The sequence below is a fragment of the Saimiri boliviensis genome, chromosome 13 (assembly GCF_048565385.1).
Source record: "Saimiri boliviensis isolate mSaiBol1 chromosome 13, mSaiBol1.pri, whole genome shotgun sequence".
In the NCBI taxonomy this organism is placed as follows: domain Eukaryota; kingdom Metazoa; phylum Chordata; class Mammalia; order Primates; family Cebidae; genus Saimiri; species Saimiri boliviensis.
Window position 1 is genome coordinate 78,152,092 of NC_133461.1, and position 11,235 is coordinate 78,163,326.

The 11,235-nt window shown below is 44.9% G+C and overlaps 1 protein-coding gene across 1 annotated transcript in view; it reads right to left on the bottom strand.

Annotated features, from left to right (window-relative positions):
- BAG4 (BAG cochaperone 4) overlaps window positions 1–11,207 on the bottom strand; it is a 34,892-nt gene extending 23,685 nt beyond the window's left edge. The window contains exon 1 of the mRNA XM_003938120.4: window positions 10,635–11,207. Coding sequence (XP_003938169.1) covers window positions 10,635–10,904 — 270 coding nt within the window. The 5' untranslated portion in view covers window positions 10,905–11,207. The remainder of the gene's footprint in view (window positions 1–10,634) is intronic.
- Between the last annotated feature and the right edge of the window lie 28 nt (window positions 11,208–11,235).

The window sequence follows — 11,235 nt, forward strand, 5'->3', positions numbered from 1 at the left end:
ACCAGGCCACTCTTCCAAATTTCCAGGTTCTTGTATTTTAATTAATTTATTTATTTGAGACAGGGTCTCTCACTCTGTCACCCAGGCTGGAGCACAGTGACACAATCACAATTCATCACACTCTCGACCTCCTGAGCTCAAGTGATCCTCCCACCTCAGCCTCCTGAGTAGCTAGGACTACAGGGGCCCACTACCACGCCTGGCTAATTCTTGTATTTTTTTGTAGAGACAGGATTTTGCCATGTTGCCCAGGCTGATCTTTAACGCCTGGGCTCAAGCAATCTGCCTGCCTCAGACTCCCAAAAGGCATGAGCCACTATGCCCAGCCATTCTCCCAAGCTTCCTGGTTCTAATCATCCCAACCTCTTCCCTTTATTTCCCAGCCCTAGGAATAGTAGCTGCTTCCTCTACTTACTGTCTTGTTACTTCTGTGTTCTCCTTTTCCCTTTCAGAACTCCAATAACCTGTTTAACCAATTTCCTAAATCAAATTCCAACTAGTGTGGTTTCTGTTTTCCTGCTCAGATCCTGACTTAATGGTTTCTAAAGGTTAATTCTCCACTTGGGAGAAAAATACGATCAAGTTCTTAAGGAATGGCTAATTATGTGTCTTGGGACAAAATATACACAAAGCCTGAGACACCCTGTTGTACCAGAAATCAAGGAAGCTATCAAAAATCAGTGAGTCACGCTGGGCACAGCAGCTCACACCTGTAATCCCAGCACTTAGGAAGGCAGAGGCGGGAGGGTAGCTTAAGCCCAGGAGTTTGAGACCTCCCTGGGCAATATAGCAAGACCCTATTATCCAAAAATGAAAAAGAAAAAAATCAGTGACCAAATCAATGACCAAAGGAATCAGAAGTCAAGAAAAAGGGACTCCCATTGATATAATATGGTATCATTTAATTCATAATATGGTATCATTTAAGCATCAAAAAGAATGACTGCTATTTGCTGCTAAGGTACAGATGCTAAGAAAAAAGTGTCCTTGCGCTTTCTGTCTGTCTGATTGTGGCAACTGAAATTAAATAGAGGAATACAAGGAAAACTCCGGAATAACCTTGAAAACAGTGAAGAGCCTGTTTTACTCTAAAGAACCCAGCATTTGAGTTTGCAGAAGTATTAGGAAATAGTCCCTACCACCCTTACCTAGCTGATTACACCTGTAAAAGCTTAAAGGTTAAAGCTAATTAAAAGCAAGCCAGTGACTCTTTGGTCCATTTGTGGGAAGAAAAAAAAGATTGCAACTGACTGAAACACACTCAATATATTGAATGTACATGTGCATGTATATGCACACATAGATATATATGTTATACAAATGAGTTCATAATGCTCCTTTTAAAAAATGAGGGTGGAGATTAAACATTTAAAATGAGAAATACAATTCCTTTTCTGTAATTTTAACAGGGTTTAGAGATGGCCAAAATTAAATCTTCTTAAATTCTTACCCTAGAATTCCTGTTTAAAAGATGGATCAATATGTATAGCTCAGTTGTGGTGGTGGTGGTGGTTACATAATTGCATGCTTTTATCAAAACTCACAGAACTATATACCCTAAACAGAGTGAAATTTTACTTTATGTAAATTATGCCATAATTTTTTTAATGACTAAAAAGTACAATTTTATTGTCTTAATGAAAAAAAAAGAATGTCTGTCTTATTTTTCCTCCTTTTGGACAAAATGGGACAAATCTAAAAATATCCCCAGTAACAGTGAAAGCCTATAGCTCATGTCCCAATATGACACTAATTCTATGAAATAGCATTTGATTCCACAGGAAACTGGCTGAAGCTGAACTCTACTCTATAAACTAAGTTACCAATTTTATCATGTGCCTAACTCTTTCCAAACTTTTTATTTGTTGAATGAAATACAAACTAAAACAAAGGTAATAAAATGTTTTCACAAGCCATAATAACATGAATTAAAGTTGTATGCCACACTTTGGGAGGCCAAAGCGGGTGGTCAAGAGATCGAGACCGTCCTGGTCAACATGGTGAAACCCAGTCTCTACTAAAAATACAAAAAATAAGCTGGGCGTGGTGGCGTATGCCTGTAATCCCAGCTACTCAGGAGGCTGAGGCAGGAGAATTGCTTGAACCCAGGAGGCGGAGGTTGCAGTGAGCCGAGATCACACCATTGCACTCCAGCCTGGGTAACAAGAGCAAAACTCCGTCTAAAAAAAAACAAAACAAAACAAAACAAAAAAAGTTGTATGCCAAAGAAAATTTGATTAAGATTATGTAAGATAGGGCCGGACGCAGTGGCTCACGCCTGTAATCCCAGCACTTTGGAAGGCCGAGGAGGGTGGATCACAAGGTCAAGAGATCGAGACCATTTGGCCAACATGGTGAAACCCCGTCTCTACTGAAAATACAAAAAATTAGCTGGACGTGGTGGCACATGCCTGTAATCCCAGCTACTTGGGAGGCTGAGACAGGAGAATTGCTTGAACCCAGGAGGCGGAGGTTGCGGTGAGCCAAGATCGTTTTGCACTCCAGCCTGGGCAACAAGAGCGAAACTCTGTCTCAAAAAAAAAAAAAAAAAAAAAGATTATGCAAGATAACTAGTTTATTTTCCTTTCTTCTCTTTTGAGAAATAAATAATCCCAGATGAAGACTGGAGTCAATTCCTTTAAAGTGGATATATGATTACATTTCCGGAGTTCCAGTATTCCCCCCAGCTGAAGCCCTAGCCCAAGCAAATCTAACAGCAGAAGAATCAGTAGCACTTATACTACATAAATTCCATTTACAGAATTGCTTATATTTTTCATAAGAATTGGACAAATAATGGCCAGGCGCTGTGGCTCACACCTGTAATCCCAGCACTTTGGGAGGCTGAGGTGCGCCGATCACCTGAGGTCGGGAGTTCGAAACCAGTCTTACCAACACAGAAAAACCCCATCTCTACTAAAAAAAAAATACAAAATAGCCGGGCGCAGTGGCTCAAGCCTGTAATCCCAGAACTTTGGGAGGCTGAGGCGGGTGTATCATGAGGTCAAGAGCTCGAGACCAACCTGGTGAACATGGTGAAACCCCGTCTCTACTAAAAATACAAAAATTAGCTGGGCATGGTGGTGCGTGCCTGTAATCCCAGCTACTCAGGAGGCTGAGGCAGGAGTATTGCCTGAACCCAGGAGGCGGAAGTTGTGGTCAGCCGAGATCGCGCCATTACACTCCAGCCTGGGTAACAAGAGTGAAACTCCATCTCAAAAATGAATAAATAAATAAATACAAAATAAAATTAGCCAGGCATGGCGGTGCATGCCTGTAATCCCAGCTACTTGGGAGGCTAAGGCAGGAGAATCACTTGAACCTAGGAGGTGGAGGTTGCAGTGAAGTGAGATCACACCACTGCACTCAAGCCTGGGAAACAAAAGTGAAACTCCATCTTTAAAAAAAAAAAAAGAACTGGACAAAAATTATTAGTAAAGTACACAATAAATTATTTGTATAGCTACATAGTTAAAAATCACTAATAAATCACCTTATGCTCCAATACTGACCATCATCATAACTTTTTTTTTTTTTTTTTTTTTTTTTTTTGAGACGGAGTTTCGCTCTTGTTACCCAGGCTGGAGTGCAATGGCGCGATCTCGGCTCACCGCAACCTCTGCTTCCTGGGTTCAGGCAATTCTCCTGCCTCAGCCTCCTGAATAGCTGGGATTACAGGCACGTGCCACCATGCCCAGCTAATGTTTTGTATATTTAGTAGAGACGGGGTTTCACTATGTTGACCGGGATGGTCTCGATCTCTTGACCTCATGATCCACCCGCCTAGGCCTCCCAAAGTGCTGGGATTACAGGCTTGAGCCACCGCGCCCCATCATCATAACTTTTAAACTTTTCAATCTCATTTGGATCTCTTCCAAATGCTTCTCTGTATTGTCTCTCTTGCCCCTTGTAGTAAATGGTTCAAACATTTACTATATAAATTTCCCAGAGCACTCCACTCTACTTCCCCTTACTATAAGATGACCTAGCCTCCTCCTCCACCATTAAAGGAGACCAGTAGCTGTCAATGCCCCTTTGCTCCAATTCCAAACTTCTTACTTTTCTCCCTTTAGCTCAAAAAAGGTTTCTGAACTCTTTTCCCTTGTTTTTTTGTTTTTGTTTTTGTTTTGAGACAGTCTTGCTGTCACCAAGGCTGGTGTGATCTCAGCTCACTGTGACCTCTGCCTCCTGGGTTTGAGCAATTCTCGAGCGTCAGCCTCCTGAGTAGCAGTGATTACAGGCACCCACCACCACGGCCAGCTAATTTTTTTGTTTGTTTTTCGAGACAAAGCCTTGCTCTGTTGCCCAGGCTGGAGTGCAGTGGTGTGATCTTGGCTCACTACAACCTCCATCTCCTAGGTTCAAGCGGTTCTCCTGCCTCAGCCTCCCAAGTAACGGACTACAGGCATGAGTCACCACACACGGTTACTTTTTGTATTTTTTGTAGAGATGGTAATGTCACCATGTTGGCCAGGCTTGTCTCAAACTCCCAACCTGAGATGATCTGTCTGCCTCAGTTTCCTAAAGTGCTGGGATTACATGCATGAGCCATTGGGCCCAGCCTTCCCTTACTTCTTAATCCCATTTTCCCCATGCCAAAATCCATCTTTCTACTTGTATCTTTTTTCTGAATCTACTAGCTCACTCTCTGCTTAAAAACATATTCAAGCCACCTAAACCTAAAGTCTTCCCTAAATCATGATTCCCAGTCAAATAAACACTTTCTCATTTACTAACAAATTTCTGAAAAAACAATTTTACATTAGTTATCTTCTTTTGTCTTTTTTTTTTTTTTTTGAGACTGAGTCTCACTCTGTCACCCAGGCTAGAGTGCAGTGGCATGATCTCAGCTCACTGCAACCTCTGCCTCCCAGGTTCAAGCAATTCTCCTGCCTCGACCTCCCAGGTAGCTTGGATTACAAGTGCCCGCCACCACACCCGGCTGATTTTTTGTATGTTTTTTAGTAGAGACAGGTTTAATTATGTTGCCCAGGCTGTTCTCAAACTCCTGATCTTGAGATCCGCCCACCCTGGCCTCCCAAAGTGCTGGGATTACAGGCGTGAGCCACCGCACCCAGCCTAATTTATGTATTTTTAGTAGAGATGGGTTTCACTATGTTGACCAGACTAGTCTCAAACTCCTGACCTCAGGTGATCCACCTGCCTCAGCCTTCCAAAGTGCTGGGATTATAGGCATGAGCCACCACGCTGGCCTACATTAGTTATCTTCTCATGCAAGACTGGGTTATGAGAGACTTCTTAGCTTCTGTCTTGGCATGCTCTCTTGGTTGACCTGTTCTGGAGAAACACGTAAATCACCTAGAGATGTTGTTAAAATGCACACTCTGATTCAGTAGATCTTGGGCAGGGCCTGAGATATAGCATTTTCATCAAGCTCCTAGGTAACGCAGATGCTGCTAGTTTAGAGATCAAACTAGTGTTAAAAGTATAACAATATAACAAGGTGAGAAAAAAAAATTTTTTTTTTTAATTTAGTCTCGATCTGTCACCCAGGCTGGAGTGCAATGGCACTCTGCTCACTGCAACCTCCACCTCTCGGTTTCAAGTGATTCTCCTATCTCAGCTTCCCAAGTAGCTGGAATTACAGAAGCCCACCATCGCGCCCAGTTAATTTTTGTATTTTTGGTAGAGACGGTATTTCACCACATTGGCCAGGCTGGTCTCGAACTCCTGACCTCAGGTGATCCACCCATCTTGGCCTCCCAAAGTGCTGGGATTACAGGCGTGAGCCACCGCGCCCAGCCAAAAAGTTTTATTCTTTAAAGTTTTACCCTTTTGTTTTGAGACAGAGTCTCACTCTGTTGCCCAGGCTGGAGTGCAGTAGCATAACCTCAGCTAACTGCAACCCCCATTTCCCGGAGTTCAAGTGATTCTCCTGTCTCAGCCTCCCAGAGCAGCTGGGATTGCAGGAACTCACAACCATGCGCAGCTAATTTTTGTATTTTTAGTAGAGATGGGGTTTTACCATGTTGGCAAGGTTGGTCTTGAACTCCCAACCCTAGGTGATCCACCCACCTCAGCTTCCCAAAGTGCTAGGATTACAGGCGTAAGCCGCCTCACCCAGCCTAAAGTTTTACTCTTTAAAAAAACAGAGAGTGGCTGGGTACTAAAAATACAAAACTAACTGGGCGTGGTGACATGCACCTGTAATCCCAGCTCCGTGGGAGCCTGAGGCAATCGCTTGAACTTGGGAGGCAGAGGTTGCAGTGAGCTGAGATTGCACCACTGCATTCCAGCCTGGGCAAACAGAGTGGAATTCCATTTAAAAAAAAAAAAAGAAATTAAAAAAAAAAAATGGGGGCCGGGCGCATTGGTTCACACCTGTAATCCCAGCACTTTGGGAGGCCGAGGCGGGTGGATCACGAGGTCGAGAGATCGAGACCATCCTGGTCAACATGGTGAAACCCCGTCTCTACTAAAAATACAAAAAGTTAGCTGGGTCGGCTGGGCACGGTGGCTCACACCTGTAATCCCAGCACTTTGGGAGGCCAAGGCGGGTGGATCACTAGGTCAAGAGATCGAGACCATCCTGGTCAACATGGTGAAACCCCGTCTCTACTAAAAATACAAAAAATTAGCTGGGCATGGTGGCGCGTGCCTTTTAAAAAAAATAAAAAAAATAAAATAAAATAAATAAAAAAAAAAGTTAGCTGGGCATGGTGGCATGTGCCTGTAATCCCAGCTACCCAGGAGGCTGAGGCAGAAGAATTGCCTGAACCCAGGAGGTGGAGGTTGCGGTGAGCTGAGATCTCGCCATTGCACTCCAACCTGGGTAACAACAGCAAAACTCCATCTCAAAAAAAAAAATAGGGAGTGGTAGATTTCAAATTTTTTCCCTGCCATATTGAAATATGTTAATATAGCCAAGTCTGTTTTATAGTTCAGTGCAACATCATCTCAATATAACCAATTCTACAGAGCAATGCTTCTCAAATATTAATGTGCATATGAATCACCTGGGGATCTTAATAAATTGCAGCAGTAAGTCTGGAAGAGGATTTTCACATTTCTATCAGCCTCACAAACAACACTGAGGCTTCTAGTCTATGGACCACACTTTGAGTAGCAAGGTTAAATAAAAGGTTCCTATACTGTTTGTTTAATTTGACAGATTTATACTATAAAAATAAAAAACATAAAAAAAAAACAAAAGATCAAATTCAGAAAAAAACATTGCAACATCTCTAACATGCATATCTTTTGCATTAGTTTCTATTGCTGCAGAAAAATTACCATCTTATACTTTTATAGTTTCAGAATCATTCTGAAAGACAGCACACACTCTTAAAATGGTTTACAAATGCCCACTACACATTTCCACCTTTATCTCCAACTACTTCAGCACCATTACCCACCCTATGGGTACAAGTGAACTCAAACCACACCTGACAACTCTTTACACAATGCTAAAATCTTAACTTCTCTAGTCTATCCAACTCTCCCTAACTCTATGCCAGAAACTTTGGTTTTGATAGGGCTGAGGGGTCCTGTCCTCTTTCCCCACTTCAACTGATTTTTGGCCTAATTTGGCCAAGCATTTCATCACTCTATAAAGTCCCATGACCTACGTATTCCAGATTTAGGCAGAGAAAATGCGGACTTTTTTTTTTTTTTTTTGAGATGGAGTTTCACTCTTGTCTCCCAGGCTAGAGTGCAATGGTGTGATCTCGGCTCACTGCAACCTCCGCCTCCCAGATTCAAGCAATTCTCCTGCCTCAGCCTCCCAAGTAGCTGGGATTACAGGCGCCTGCCACCATATCCAGCTAAGTTTTGTATTTTTAGTAGAGATGCGGTTTCCCTGCATGGGCCAGGCTGGTCTCAAACTTGTGACCACAGGTGATCTACTCACCATGGCCTCCCAAAGTGCTGGGATTACAGGAGTGAGCCAAAGTGTCTGGCCAAGATTAATTATAAATTAAAGAAAAATCAAGCCGGGCGCGGTGGCTCAAGCCTGTAATCCCAGCACTTTGGGAGGCCGAGGCGGGTGGATCACGAGGTCAAGAGATCGAGACCATCCTGGTCAACATGGTGAAACCCCGTCTCTACTAAAGGTGCAAAAAATTAGCTGGGCATGGTGGCACGTGCCTGTAATCCCAGCTACTCCGGAGGCTGAGGCAGGAGAATTGCCTGAACCCAGGAGGCGGAGGTTGCGGTGAGCCGAGATCGCGCCATTGCACTCCAGCCTGGGTAACAAGAGCGAAACTCCGTCTCAAAAAAAAAAAAAAAAGAAAAGAAAAGAAAAAAAGAAAAAGAAAAATCTGACATGGTGGCTCACATGCTGAAACCCCATCTCTACTAAAAATACATAAATTAGCCACCCATAATCCCAGCTATTTGGGAGGGTGAGGCAGGAGAATCGCTGGAACCCGGGAGGCAGAGGTTGTAGTAAGCTAAGATTGTGCCACTGCACTCCAGCCTGGTTGACAGAGCAAGACTCCACCTCGAAAATAAAAAATAATTAATCTCTGACTGCTACATGTTTTTCTCATACAATTGTTTAAATTGTGATATAATCAACTATAAATCCTACCCTTTTAAAATATACAATTCAGAGTTTTTAGTATATTCAGAGTTGTGCAATGCAACCATCACCACTGATTTTAGAACATTTCTTATTTTTTATTTTTCTTTAGAGATGAGGTCTTACTATGTTTCCCATGCTTGTCTCAAACTCCTGGGCTCAAGCAATCCTCCCGCCTCAGCCACCCAAAGTGCTGGGATTACAGGTGTGAGTCACATCACCCGGCCCTGATTTAGAACATTTCATCATCCCAGAAAGAATATTCTCAATATTCTCACCTACACCTCCAGTCCACCAACATCTGGCAACCATTAAGCATTCTGTCTCTATAGATTTGCCTACTCTGGACATTTCACGTAAATGGAATCATACAATATGCAGTCTTTCTGACTTTGCTCAGGTAGTGTGATGTTTTCAACGTTCATTCATATTGCAGCACACATCAGTACTTCACTCTTTCTACGGCCAAATAATATTCCATTGTAGGCCGGGCACGGTGGCTCAAGCCTGTAATCCCAGCACTTTGGGAGGCCGAGGCGGGTGGATCACGAGGTCGAGAGATCGAGACCATCCCGGTCAACATGGTGAAACCCCGTCTCTACTAAAAATACCAAAAATTAGCTGGGCGTGGTGGCCCGTGCCTGTAATCCCAGCTACTCGGGAGGCTGAGGCAGGAGAACTGCCTGAACCCAGGAGGCGGAGGTTGCGGTGAGCCGAGATCGCGCCATTGCACTCCAGCCTGGGTAACAAGAGCGAAACTCTGTCTCAAAAAAAAAAAAATAATAATAATAATAATAATAATATTCCATTGTACGAATATATTAACACCATATTTTGTTTAGTGATGCATCAGTCGTTATGTCCTTACAACATTCCCGTATTCTAATAAAGAATCAGGGCTCTGAGAAGTTCACTCACTTGATAACTCAAATGATAAAACGACATTTGGGGCTGAGCACAGTGGCTCACGCCTGTAATCCCAGCATTTCTGGAGGCTCAGCAGGAAAATCACTTGAACCCGAGAGGCGGAGGCTGCAGTGAGCCAAGATTGCACCATTGCACTCTGGCTGGGGCAACAGAGCGAGACTCCATCTCAAAAAAAAAAAAGACATTTCTACTTGTTGGCGATTATGAATAACGATGGTATGAACACAGGTATACAAGTTTTGTGTGAACATGTTTTCAGTTTTCTTTGGTGTATATACAGGAGTGGGTTTGCTGGGTCATATACTAACTCTATGCTTAATGTTTTGAGGAACTACCAAACTATTTTCCACCATTTTACATCCCCACCAGCAATGTTCGAGAATCTCATTTTCAACAAATGAGGATAATTCTTGAACGAAGAGAGGTGTGCCGCCACCGCAGAACGATAACCCCCTACCCAGAAGACTGCATTCACAAAGCAGAAGTATATTTCCAGCAGGAAAACAGAATAAAATATTACAGGTCCAAGTGTATTAGGCAAGTGAGTTAACCTCGCAGAGCCCCGGTCCTTTGCTGGAAAAAAAAGAGCTGCTGTCATGACATTTTACCTCGCAGTCGCTGTGAAAATTTTATCAGTCAATCCGCGTAAAGGTGCTTTACAGCACTGATTATTCACGATTCGATCCCAGGCAAGGCATTAGGGGCAAACGGCTAAATGCCCAGATCGCTTCCTCTCGCACAGTTTCCTTGTACGCGGAAGGGTCGCTGAGCGACGTCAGGGGCTGCAGCCGCTTCCCCTCCCGGGAGAGCCGGCCTGCCAGCCACGCAGGATAAATTGCTAGAGCTCCAGCAGCAAAGCCGTGCCACCCCTGCCCAGCACCGTTCCCAGGAGAGAGAACTGCAGCCTGCTGCTAAGCTTAGTAAGTCCGCGCAGGACCTTCCCTTCCTTTTTAAATGGTAATAAACATTTTTTTGTGGTCGAGGCAAAAAAGAAGGGGCAAAGGGAACACAAGCATATCCCCCCACCTCTGATGCCAGCCTCGGTCTCTCCAACACCCCCCAACCCTCCTCCACATAAGGAAAACAAATATGAAACCCGATTCATTACGAACCCCAGTCCCAAGGGCCCTCACCTCCTCGCGAGGACAGAGGGTGCAAAGCTTACCTGGTGGCTTCCTCCGGCTCGACCTGGCTCTGGCCAGGCGCCTCCAGAGGGATAGTAGCCATCGCCTCCTCCGCCTTCTCCCAGCCAGGTGGTCTCCGCCGGGCCGCCCCCGCGCACCCGCCAGGAAATGGGAGGCTGGGGAGGTTCTGGGCGAAGCGGATATAAGGGCGGAGGTGGGTGCACCGGCACATCTCCACCCCCAGGCCCGTAGTAGCGGCCGTAGGACGGACCGTCACTGGGGCCGTAGCCCGAGCGCCTCAGGGCCGACATGGGCTCCGCTGCCCTGAAGCGCTTCCCGCCCCCCACGGCCGACCCATAGCGCAGGCGCCCGCGGGTGATTGCGAATGGTGAGCAGAGAAGGGGGTCAGACGACGCCAGCCAATCCCAGGCCCGGTCCCGCCCCTTCTGCTGCCGAGCCCCGAGAGCTGGGGGACGGATGTCCGTGACTCTGGGATCTCGGGAACCCAGAGACGGGGAGGGAGACACCGTGTTCCTTAAGAGGGAGGATACGTTTCCTCACCATCTATCCAATGGAGATTCCTCTTCCCTACTTAACAGGAATAGGGAAAGGGTGTCCATGGACAGTACGGCTGCCCCGCCT